The 12,078-nt window shown below is 42.3% G+C and overlaps 1 protein-coding gene across 26 annotated transcripts in view; it reads left to right on the top strand.

The window, feature by feature from the left end:
- The window catches only part of KCNMA1 (potassium calcium-activated channel subfamily M alpha 1), a 708,733-nt gene extending 704,108 nt beyond the window's left edge, over positions 1-4,625 (top strand). For 9 of the 26 annotated variants that reach the window (XM_033130127.1, XM_033130156.1, XM_033130149.1 and 6 more), the window contains one exon: positions 257-4,625. In XM_033130127.1, the coding sequence (XP_032986018.1) occupies positions 257-411 (155 nt within the window). In that variant the 3' untranslated portion in view covers positions 412-4,625. The remainder of the gene's footprint in view (positions 1-256) is intronic. The other 17 variants (XM_033130157.1, XM_033130150.1, XM_033130148.1 and 14 more) reach the window with 4 other exon arrangements.
- Positions 4,626-12,078: the final 7,453 nt, after the last annotated feature.

Here is a 12,078-nt window from a genome sequence, read left to right as displayed (position 1 = left end):
TCTCTTTACTCTCTGAGGTCCACCCATTGTGCCTCAAGTCCTAACGGCCCATTGGTCATCACTTGCTATGGCAACAGAGGTATGTTTCAGGTTCTGGGGTTCTGCCTACATTGCACTATCTCTCTTAGCAATGACTCACTGTCAACTTCTATCTATTACCTTTTGCATTTTTCAATGAACTTTCCAAAGGCTTTACCCTAGGACTAATTAAGCTTCTTATTTCTCCTTCTTCTTCTCTATCCATTTTGCCCTTTAGCAGAAAAGAAATGGTTTACAGATGAACCGGATAATGCCTATCCCAGAAACATTCAAATCAAGCCCATGAGTACCCACATGGCTAACCAGATCAACCAATATAAATCCACAAGCAGCTTGATTCCACCAATCAGAGAAGTTGAAGATGAATGTTGACTCCCAGGAGACCAGAACTATTTTTTTAAAGCCTGACAAACTTCATAAATGGTGATGTGACTTTTCTTCCTCTTACATGCTGAATCACTGGTGGAAACCTTAGGATAAGCGAGATTTGCAAGAAAAATAAAGTAGACAGATCTTTCTCTTTGTCTGCCTTGAATATTGCTTCCATGTATTTTGGAAAAGAAAATGATTTCATTTATAAATGAACATACTAAAATAGTCATGTATAGCCTCTAGCATTTTAAATTATTTTTATTTATTAGAAAGAAAATCTATTTTTCCTTTTTTTCATGTCAAATATCTTCCCTATATCTAAACAATGCAAAATCAAAATGAATAAGTGGCCAGACTCCTTAATGCGTGTATCTCTTCTTTTTCTTTGAGGAGAATGATGGTCACCACCACAATTAATTGTAATGATGGGAAATGGATTTTTAAAACCATTTTAAAATGGTTCAATGATGTAAACATGTATTTTAGTAAATTCAACAAAGAAGACAAACGGGGGCAGGTGAATTTCCTGGATGGGTGTGTATTTTGGCTGCATTGACACCAGCTCTTAATAAATGGAAACATTTATTTTCACAGTTGAAAGTCATATTTTTGTAGTTTTAGTTTTCATTCTGTATTTTTTATCCCTATGTTCATATCCCTTAAAAGGAAAACCTTCTTGCAGCTTTTCTACAATTGCCAGATCAGGTTAACCCAGCCAACTAACAATACCGGGAGGGTTTTGAGCATGCCTGGGGCATGGAAGTTGAGGAGCAGAGGCACACAAGACATTGGTCTGTTTATTGTTCTGATGGTGGGGACTCCTACCTGCTGTTACACTTCTCATTTCATATCTCCAAACCATCCACGCAAGTAATTTCAACTTTGGAAGTGGACTTTCTCCCTATCCCCCATGTGTCAGAACTTTTAGTTTGAAAGTTTATAAACACTAATGAGTGGTTTTGCTTAACAATAGGATGTGATAATACATTCATTCTTCTCACTGAATTTTTGTTTAAAAGCCAGAAAATGTCTATGATCAAGGAGACAACTTTTACCCAGATTTTAGTTTTGCAGGCTTTCCTTTAGTTGCTGGGACAAAACACACAAACTTACTACAACAATATATAAAAAAAAATAGTAACAACAAAAGGAAAGCAACAAATGCACTTAAAACAGATTGTTAAAAAAGGCCTTTGAAAATTACCAGCAATGAAATCAAATCAAATGTATCAGCCACTTCCCACTGTGGTCAAAAGATTTTTCTAGCCATCAGACACAATTACCACGTTTCAGAGCTCTGCTGTCGCTCGCATGCTCAGTGTACAGTCATTCCGGCTATTGTTATGTTCCAAACGATTTAGCAAGTCTTCTAACTTCAAAATTATCAATCTTTGGTACAATCATCAGGGTCTCTGGAGAAGCATGGCTGTGACAATGATTTTTATGTGCTTAAACTGTGGGCACTTGAAGAAGCCAAACTTACTAAGATCCCCTCCAAAGTCCCATGATACATTGATTCCATTAATTCTTTAGACCATGACCTGGTGGTGCCTAGTATGTTAGTGCAAATCCGATCAAAGCCAAGCAATGAACTCACCATGAAAACATAGGTCCAATTACCAACGTAGGCAAAATGAGCTTCCAGCTCCATGCACTCCCCGCGGAGCCAGTGTACTCGTACGTCCACCTCCTAGGCACCATCCTGAAGTGACTTGTCAGACTGTGTCGTCACATTTTGTAGAATTAGTTCTATCAAAGTATTGTGAATAAAATGTATGTTCAATTGGATTGTTTAAAAACTACTTATAACCAATCACTAGTCTATTCAGCAGACTAAAATGACGTCAGCAGTCTATATTCAGGCTTATAACATTTCCTGGTTTCCAACAGAAATAAAATGGGTTTGTGGGGTGAATCCCTTGCTAGGATTGTACAACTTTCCTGAAAGCTGGATCTGCTTCTACATAATGATTTTGCATTGGGGTCACCTTAGTACATTCACATCAATCCACGCTCTTCTTTCCTTTATGAACTCTGGTGGACTCTAGTTCCTGAGAAGCATTTCTGAATTATTCCTAATAATTTGGTCTCCTCTGGCAAGCGATGGCCACCTAAGGGGTCTTAGAGGAACTTAGGCAACAGGGTCCCATGCCCGCTGCCCTCTCTTCTCAATCTCTCCATACCAAGTCAGGCTGGAAGCGGAAATGGAAACTCCATGCCCATCATTGCTAGAGATTTGAATCTGAACTTTTGCTTTTATCCAAATGGCTAAGATGGTTTTTACTAGAAAACTAGTTAGCGGGAATCCATTTTCTTCTAAGGTATAGCAGCAAGCTCATGCTGTTTTGGCTTTGTAATAATGGATTGTTCTGGGCCAGAAAATAAAATCAGACATATTTTTAAGGATGTATGCAAAATAATTGGTTGTTGGCTCCTTTGGAGAAAGCTGCTTCCTGGTAGGTTGAAAGCGAAATGAAAACAGAAACAAAATTGTAAGAGCACTAAAGGGCTCAGGGGAGCACGAGAGCTTCCTGGGTTGTCCCTACTTGTTGAGCTCTCTGGCCCTGAGGGAGGACTCACCCCATGCCATGGGGACAGACTCGTCTTTCTGGATAAATTCAGCATAGACCAATGATGGTCATCATTGGTACAGACAGTGTTCTAAGGCTCTGGTCTCCCATCCCAGTTTAGGATTCCAGGAAAGCCATTTCCCCAAACTAAAAACTCTTGGGTGCTTAAGGAACCAAAGACTCACCAACGGGCTATTTGAAAAGCAGAAAGCACCTGCTTATAAAGGCAACGTCACCATCATTATCTTTCTTTTTAAGGATACTTTTACTTTTGTCTGAGCAATTTTATATTTTAAAATATCACCTTGAGTCAATATAAGACCATTCAAAACTGATTGTGACTAAGGCATGTTGGGGAATACCCAGAAACCCTGTCCTTTGAAAGGCTAGGGCATCTTATAATATACTTGGTACAACATTTAATTGAAGAGTTAAACTGCGAATTCAAACTGGCTAGGACTGGAAAGGGGGACGTGAGAAAGTGTAAGACAATTGGGGATATTTTCATGTTGAAAGGTGAAAGAATCCGACCTTCCTACTTATGGTTTAATATGAGCATTTTAGAGTTACATCTGCAAATAACTAGTGACGCACATTGACGTGTTCTGTAAACTCTCTGAGTCTCAGTAACCACATTTGTAAATGAGAGTGATTCATCTAGATGACCCGAAGGTCCCTTTGAGATCTGAGAGGACATGATTAAGTTAGGAGTAGAATCATGGGAACAAGCCCTTGGAGACCATCTTGTCCTGGGCTAGAATGAGAGTTCCTCTTGCGGCATCACCCAAGCAGGGCTCCTAGGGGAGTGTACACTTCTGCTCTGGACACATCGCAGTTGGGTTCATTCTTCTGCTCTACGCTTTGGAGTCTCCTTAGGTTCAAAATGCAAATTTGAAAATTCGTATTTTCCTGGATCCCATTGATCAGATTTTTGTGTGTGTTTCTAGGGTTTTCTTTGCAATCTCATTCCTGCCTGCCCTTTTTCTTGGTTCGAGGCTCAGTTTTGATCAACCCCTTCACCTCTGACCCATAGCTCCAATTTCCAATGTGTAGTTTGAGACTCATGGATTCTGGATTCCTGAAGTTTTCTTCGGTTTTGTTTCTGCAAGTGGATTTAGGCTTTAGGGAGAAACTAGTCTTAATTATCATTTCATTTTTCTATCCTCTATTTGATGTTTTTTTCTTCCATTAGTACATTAACTATCTCCTTGCTACTTATATTCATAGAGTCTAATTTTGATCTATCATTTTTCATTGCCAAAGAGAACCTCGGTAAATTTAAAAAAAAAAGGGAGGGACAAAGGGAGGAAAAGAGGTAGAAAGAGAGAGAAAAAAGGAATAGCAAGCCAACTGCCTGGGATGTGAACCAGTTCACTCTTAGGAGACTAAGCAAATCCATTCAACTTACACGTGAAGTTCCAGTGCAGAATCTGGCTACTTTCTATTCTGGCCTTATGTTATTTTTTCTATTCTTTTCCTATTTGCTGCCTTTGGAATGGTGGTAAACTCACCAATCACAGGGGCCCTTTGTGGGGACAGAGTCCCACAGAGCAGTTTCCAGGCTCTCGGCCTCACGTGGAAAGGTGCTCGCTCGCTCGGGTTATCAGCTGTGACTAGTTGGCCATCAGCTGTTACCAGTGAGGCATTGGCCACTAATATAACTTCCGTGGCTACGCTAGCAAGCACAGATTGCGGACTGCAGAGAGGCGGATTGCAGTTAGCAAGTGAGGTTTGTTGGCAGAGAGGCGGACGGCGGATTGCGGATCGTGTGGCTCCTGCTTCCTGTGCCTCCAACCCAGCCGCCAGCGAGACTATAGTGGTATGACTCCCCTATCTGTGGCTCCGTGGGTGTTCCTTTTTGGCCTCACCATGTCCTGCGTTCTTATGTGGGGAGCAGGACCAGAGACCACGCATGACACCCTCCATGACACCATTTAAGGGACCCTTAGTAGTTAAAACTTGACTCATCATCTTTAAAAAATAGAAGAAACTGAGAATTCATTTACAACTCACCTGCTAAACTGCCTTTCTGCCCCTCCCCTACTCACCCATGTTCCCGAAGGGCATTTTTTTCCTATCCAGTAGAGGTGATTTAACATTTAAATCCCATGTTCATTTGAATAGGTGAGGTGGCCCTTTGTATTTACTTATGAGAGACTAGTAATTAGAAATGATTTCTAGCCGTTCTATACTACCGTGGTCATATTGATCGTTCAAGTGAAATCGGTTTTGATTGGTTGTTGCCCATGCAATATCAGTTGTTAATATTTTCGAAATTGCCATCAAGCAAGACAATTCGGAGAACACTTTAATTTTATTTCCCAAGGAACCACGGAGCCTAATTTGCCATTCCTGTGGTAAGCTTGCTTGGAACACATGCAGAGAGGAAGCAGCGGTATTTCCCAAAGAGCAGCCCTTTAGTCCCGCAACAGGTGGAAACCCCATGACGTCACAGCCTCAAGTGGTTAGGCTGGGAAGGAATTTTAAGTTTGACTCTGTGTACCAGCCCTTCTTTTTTTGCCTCATGTTTTAGCATGAAAGTGAGCCTGAGACTTCTGTGTCTAGAGACAGACCAAACTCAGGACATCCATCAAGGAGCGAGGAAGAAAGAACAAAAGCAAAAGGATATAAACAACATTTTAAATCACCATCAGCCAGGAGCATGCACGTCATGGCACCAGTTAGTGCTTTGGGTTGAAAGAAGGAGGAGGTTACATTGAACTATGTGGGTTGGGAAGTATACAGAGGAATATAATGCTTGATGGGTTTTGGAGGTATTTCAATAGGCAATAAATGGCTGGAGAGATGTGGAATATGAGGGGTTTCCAGAAAGAGGAGGTTTAATGGGCCATGGCTCATTGGTAGAAATGTGATTTCAATACGTAGACCATTTTGTCTGTGGTGGCCAGTTCACGTGGGGGAGCTGAGGAAAACTGAAATGAGACTTCGTAGAAGAGGCTAACAAATAGTACACAGTCGTAAGGGCCAGGCTAAAAAGTTGAGACTTGATTTAGAAAGTCATAGAAAGCCACTAAAAGTTTTAAACGGAGAGTGACGAACACCAATGTCTGTGCATTTTTTCAGGTTGTAAGTTTTGAGATGTCAGTTCTTCCTGGAAGTCATCATGAGCGTGTGCACAAACCTGAACATTTTCTCAGTAGCTTCAAGTTCTCAGGGGTGCAGAATCGGCATGTGAAACATGCCAAGGATCATAATAGTTGTAGCAGCTTAGTTGGAGTTGTAGGGGCTGGTGTGGGGGCAGGGTGCTCGGACAATGACTGTTGGAAAAAGGTTCTTTGTGAAAGAAACACTGAATTTGGACCTCAAGGGAAGAACCATGCATAGGACTAAGAAAGAAGAAAAGAAGACAGGTAGGGGGTCAGCAAATGCAGGCACTGAGACACGTTGCATTGGCTTCATTCAGAGTGGGAGAAGCTGAGAGTTAGCCATAAGGGACAGTCTTGCAGGCAAAAGGCGACTGGAAAGTAGAGCTGAGGAGAGGGTTCCAAATCCAATCCCTGTGGATTTAGAAGTCACACCCACAGGGGTACGTGTAAAGTGGGGAGTGTGGCTGAGTTCTCCAAAGGAGAAAGTGTAGGTACATATTTTTAGGGACTAAAAGGAACAAATTAAGTAGGTAGTTTTGGGATAGGAGATTTAGGATAGATTTCTCGAGCCAGGCAAATGGGAAGCAAAAAAGGGGTATGTTAAGATAGAGAGGACAGGTCATCTATGAGGCTGGAGAGGAAGGGTGTAGGAGGTGGTAACGCAGAAGTAAAAGGACTCACTTGACAAGAGCAGGAATTTGCTCATGTGTCTTTATCCCCCAGAGGTTGTCATGAGGCCTGGCTCAGGGTGGGTAGGTAGTCAGGCAGCCACTGTGTGTTACTTTGGGCACCATGGGCAATGGCGTTTGCCCAGGACTTCTAGGTCACTGGCACTCTTCTTGGAGAAGGACTCAAAAGAGAGGGATTGTGAGGTGGGCCCCTTCTTTCACCTATTTGTTCATGAAGCTCCATTGTTTCTCATCCCCCCTCACCCCCAAACAGCACACACTCTTGCAGCTTTGGTTTCAGGGTTCTTAAATGCTACGATCACTTTGCTTCGGTGGCTTTTCTTGACAGGCAGCATGGGGAAAGAGGTTTTAGTGTTTTGGCCTGGTGAAAACCGACCTTAATTTCTAGGTAGATTTTAAATTTTAAAAGGATTTCTTTGGTCTGTTTATCCCCTTGAGGACTTCTGTGTTTCTTCTCCTCCACCTTGTTATTCTGCAGAACAAGGACAAAAATGACACCAAAGCTCTCCAGTGCGCTTGCCTGAGGAAGCATTACTGGGCCCGCTGTTCAGAATCTTAGACAGAAATGTAGACATGGCACTGACACATGCCTGCCAAAGAAAACCAGAGTTTTCCTCACATGGGATTCAGGGTCCATGTGAGAAGGCAGCCAGCAGGTAAGGAAGCCTTGCCAACAAGATTGATGGAGCCCCACTTCCACACTAAACCAAAGCCCTGGCTGCCCCAGAACTGCCTGTTCCCCTTCCCTTCCTTCCGCCGAGTATGGCCTGAGACACATTTGACCAGAACTGCAACATTTCAAACATAAACCAAGATCTGCCTGGAAATCTTAATTAAAAATGTTTCATTCCCAGGTGGCATGATTACATCCTGCCTAAAACTTCTGGCCCACATCCCACCACCCAGATGCTGAAAAGAAACTTTCCCCCACTTAACACCAAAACCTGCACTCAACATTACTTCAGGAGACAAAAAAAAAAAAAAAAAAAAAGTACACTTACAGAGAGGGCAGCCAATATGTTCATTAAGGAAAAAGAGCGTGGCTTATTCATCTGTTTTTCAAACTTTTGATTGTTGGCATTACGATTACAATTAAAATTAATTGCTATGACCGAACAGGAATTGGAGGAGAGAACAAATGCTGGTGCTCTGAAATGATCTACCCAACTTTGTCATCTGTAACAACCAGTGATAACTCTCTTGTCTTGTAAAAAGGGTTTGTACATAACTTGTACATGGTTTCATTTTGTATTTTTCGCAGATTAAAAATTTATGTATTTGTGTTCTAAAACAGCTCTTTCTTGTGTCTCTGTAGCACCCACACGACCATGGGAGTGGTGGGGGATGAGGGTAGCCAAGTCGCTTAGTTTTGGGCAGCCTGCTTTTGCTCTCTCTGAGGAAGGCAAAGTGAGGGACTGGTAGAACCATGCACGGGCTCGCCTTTCCAGCTTTGAGTACAGGTGGATTCCCACATCTCCAAGGACACTGTCAGGGGGTGCCAGCCCAAGGCTGCAATGGACAGTGCGGGGAAAGAAGAAGCACTGTCATTAGATGTGGTGCTTGAGAATCCCTACAGGGCCACACCACCGCCAGAGGGGCCACATGCTCCTGCAGGAGGCGCCAGCTTGCAGACCTCTATAGTTACGGGCAGCCTTCAGATAGGCCCTGGCAAACTTTGAACGTTTCTCTCCTCAGCCACCTGCTGCCAAGCTAGTTACCCTTTCTTGACAAGTGCACACTGAAGCAATGTTCCTTTAGTTTGCACTTAGCTTATCAAAACCCAGGACAACCTGCTAAGGTTGGGCTCATGCTGCCCCACACTCACCTGCAACAGGGTGATAGACAGACTTCACCTCAAGGCCGAAACAGACCTCTTAGTAATTAGTACTGCAATTTTAGGGCCATGATTTGGGGCCAGAATCCTATGAATTTGAACTTCGCCTTCAGCGAAGCTGGACTCCCAAGGTTAAGGCTGGTCTAGCCTGGAAGAAGGGAAGTAGTTGGAGAGTGGGAAAAAGCCATCCAAGTTATATATATCTAATGTACTGACGTTTACTGTGTTCTAGAAGTTCTCATTCAGTCACCGCATCAGCCAAGTATTTACTGAATAGCTATTATGTTTACATCCCTCTACCGGGAGCTGGGGATACAGCAGTGAATAACATAATGATCCCAGTCTCCAGTCTGGGAAGGAATGGAACCAACAAATAAACAGGTAATTTTCATGTATTAAAAATGGATCTGTAGGGGTAGGTACAGTATGCCATTGGGAACACGTAAGACAGACATTAGCCATTTGAAGAACAATCTGCCAATTAATTCACTGATACTTTCAAAAGCAAACCCTGTTCTACCTAAGCCAATACCAGCCCAAACTGGAACTCATTCACAGGGGTCAGCAAAAGCAGGTTTACCTGTCAGAATGTGCCAGAATTCCTGACAGTCTTTGCACTCCAGTCTCTCAACTTGCCTTCTCCAATATTTGCTAACAAATCTGAATGTTGTTGGGGAACGTGATTGCAGAGCATATGGTCCCCATTAGTTAGGCAAACTCCACTGCCAAATTCAGCTCCAAGGAAGAAGTCTGCATAAAGGATGAAGTATTAGGAAAAGATCGACAGTGACAGAGAACGCAAATAAAAGAGATGAGACAGTGAGTTACAGAATAACAGGCTCGGCATCCGCACCACAATGAATGTGGAACATATTTTTCTATTTGTTGAGAAAAACAATATATGTGAATTTGTGTTAAAATCTCCCTGTAGCAAAAATCAAAGAAGACCATTCACCAGAATCAATGTTAACTGCTTTGCGATGTCAGATGAGATAGATTCTGCCTGGGAAAAAAACTAGGGGGGAACAGACTAGGCAGTGTACAAAAGAAATAAAGCATGAACAACATCAAAATGTAAATATGGGCTTACCACTATTTTAAATGGTAACGGACAAGGCCTTTGAGAGAAGAAATAGAATCCCATGCTAACTAACATCTCACATTCAGAGAGTCTGGAAACGGAGGCTAAAAATCAGAGATAAGAGGTATCTGGAAAGATACAAAGACCCTAAAAGAATGATTGGGCTAAATGGGAGCACGGGGCACCATCGGGCAGAAGGCAGTTCCCTGTCCAGTCCAGCCTCTGAAAATTGTGGAGGAAGCAGGGCAATGCCTGTGCCCAGACCCACCCTTGCAGCTCGGCCTGCTCTATGCAAAGAGCTAATGTGGAGACCTGCACACCCACTGCCTACCTCATGCTCTTTGTTTTTCAATCTGTTATCATTATCTCACCTATAGCTAATTTGACAGATATTTTTAGAAAGCAATTTTCCTTAATCAGGTCTTTCCAAAAAGAACCAACTTTGTTTTTCAGAGAATCACTGATCTCTTTCTTGTACTTCCATTTCTTTGGTTAACATACTATTTCATTAAATCGCATGCTACAAGAATAAGTACAAAGGTCTGAACAAGCTTGGGACTGCTGCTATGCTCAGGTGGTGAAAGCACAAAAAGGCAATTGGAGTAAAAACCAGCCTCAAGATGTAAAATGTCAGTGCAGCACGGAAAGCCGTGAGCATGTTCACAGGGGGATAGAGAGAGCGCATCAGCTAATCCAACTACTCTATACAAAATGCATGGTTAAGAGGGCTTCTAAATAAAATCATTGCAGATATTTATCAATGGGGGATGAGTTAAGTGAATTCATTCATCCATTCAATGGTGTACTAGGCATTCAGTAAAAAGGGCAAAGTAAATTTATGTATATCTGGGGTTGGCAAACCATGTCTTGTAGGCCACATGTGGCCTGCTTTTGTAAGTAAAGTTTTATTGGAACACGCCTATGTCCATTCATTATGTAACATCTATAGATGATTTCCTGCTGTAACAGCCCAGATGAGTAATTGCAACTGAGACTGTAAGGCAAGTAAAGCCTAAAATACTATCTTACCTTTTCTGGAAAAAGTTTGCTGACTCATGGCCTATAATGCATACAGGGAGAAAATATAATGTACAATAGGATCCCCGTTCTCTGAAATGATTAGGCATATTTATTAAAATTTTGAAGGAAATAAGAGCAAGCCATAAACAGTGATTGCCAAAGTGGAGCAAGAGGCAGAAGGGAAAAGTTAAGAGATCTATGGGGGGGCTTTTGCTTTTCACTTTATATATTTCTATTTTAAAAGTTAATGTATTGTCACAGACAATAGTTTAGTGGTTACCAGAGGGTAAGGGGGGTGGAGGGTGGGAGATGAGGGTAAAAGTGATCAAATATATGGTGATGGAAGGAGAACTGACTCCGGGTGGTGAACACACAATGTGATTTATAGATGATGTAATACAGAATTGTACACCTGAAATCTATGTAATTTTACTAACAATTGTCAGCCCAATAAATAAATTTAAAAAAGAAAAAAAAAGTTAATGTAGATAAATTATAATCAGGAGAAGTGTCTAATATACTTCTTTTTTAGGAAAAATAAATAAATAAGTACCTCAGGCCACAAAGGATGTAGGTAGCTTTACCAGAATAGGAATGAAGTTCTGCTCATTCCACAGACCATTCCAAGGCTCTGCATCTCATAGTTCCCTGTTTCCAAGTGTCCTGCATACAGCAGGCCAACGTGAGACACAGTGACATTTTCTCTACGTTTCTGAGGTTGTCACAATTGTTGAGCTGTGGACCTGCCAGGCTAGCAAACATGTGTCTTATTTCACCCAGACTGTTCTTCCTATAAGTGAGCACCAACACAGCGCCCTCTACACACCTGCAGGATGAGACTGCAAGGCTCAGCTGCCTAACTCCAAGTGCCAGGGCTGTACTTTTCCACAGGCCTCCACTTGGCAACACCTATCTGTATCATGGCCTTATTCTACTTGCAGTCTTTTTTTTTTCAAATTAAAAAAAAATGTTTTTATTGGGTAACAGTGTGTTTTTTCCAGGACCCATCAGCTCCAAGTCAAGTCGTTGTCCTTCAATCTAGTTGTGGAGGGCGCAGCTCAGCTCCAAGTCCAGTCACCATTTTCAATCTAATTGCAGGGGGCGCAGCCCACCATTCCAGGTGGGAATCGAACCGGCAACCTTGTTGTTAAGAGCACATGCTCTAACCAACTGAGTCATCCGGTTGCCCCACCAGCAGCTCAGCTCAAATTGTTGTCTTCAATCTAGTTAGGGAAGGCGCAGCTCACTGGCCCGTGTGGGAATTGAACTGGCAACCTTGTTGTTAAGAGCATGCACTCTAACCAACTGAGCTCACCGGCCCCCCTAGAGTCTTTTTGTTTATCAAGGCATCTTGCAAGAAAGAATA

The sequence above is a fragment of the Rhinolophus ferrumequinum genome, chromosome 16, assembly GCF_004115265.2.
Source record: "Rhinolophus ferrumequinum isolate MPI-CBG mRhiFer1 chromosome 16, mRhiFer1_v1.p, whole genome shotgun sequence".
Taxonomy (NCBI): Eukaryota; Metazoa; Chordata; class Mammalia; order Chiroptera; family Rhinolophidae; genus Rhinolophus; species Rhinolophus ferrumequinum.
Note: the sequence above shows the minus strand (reverse complement) of the source record. Positions and strands in the feature narration are given on the sequence as shown.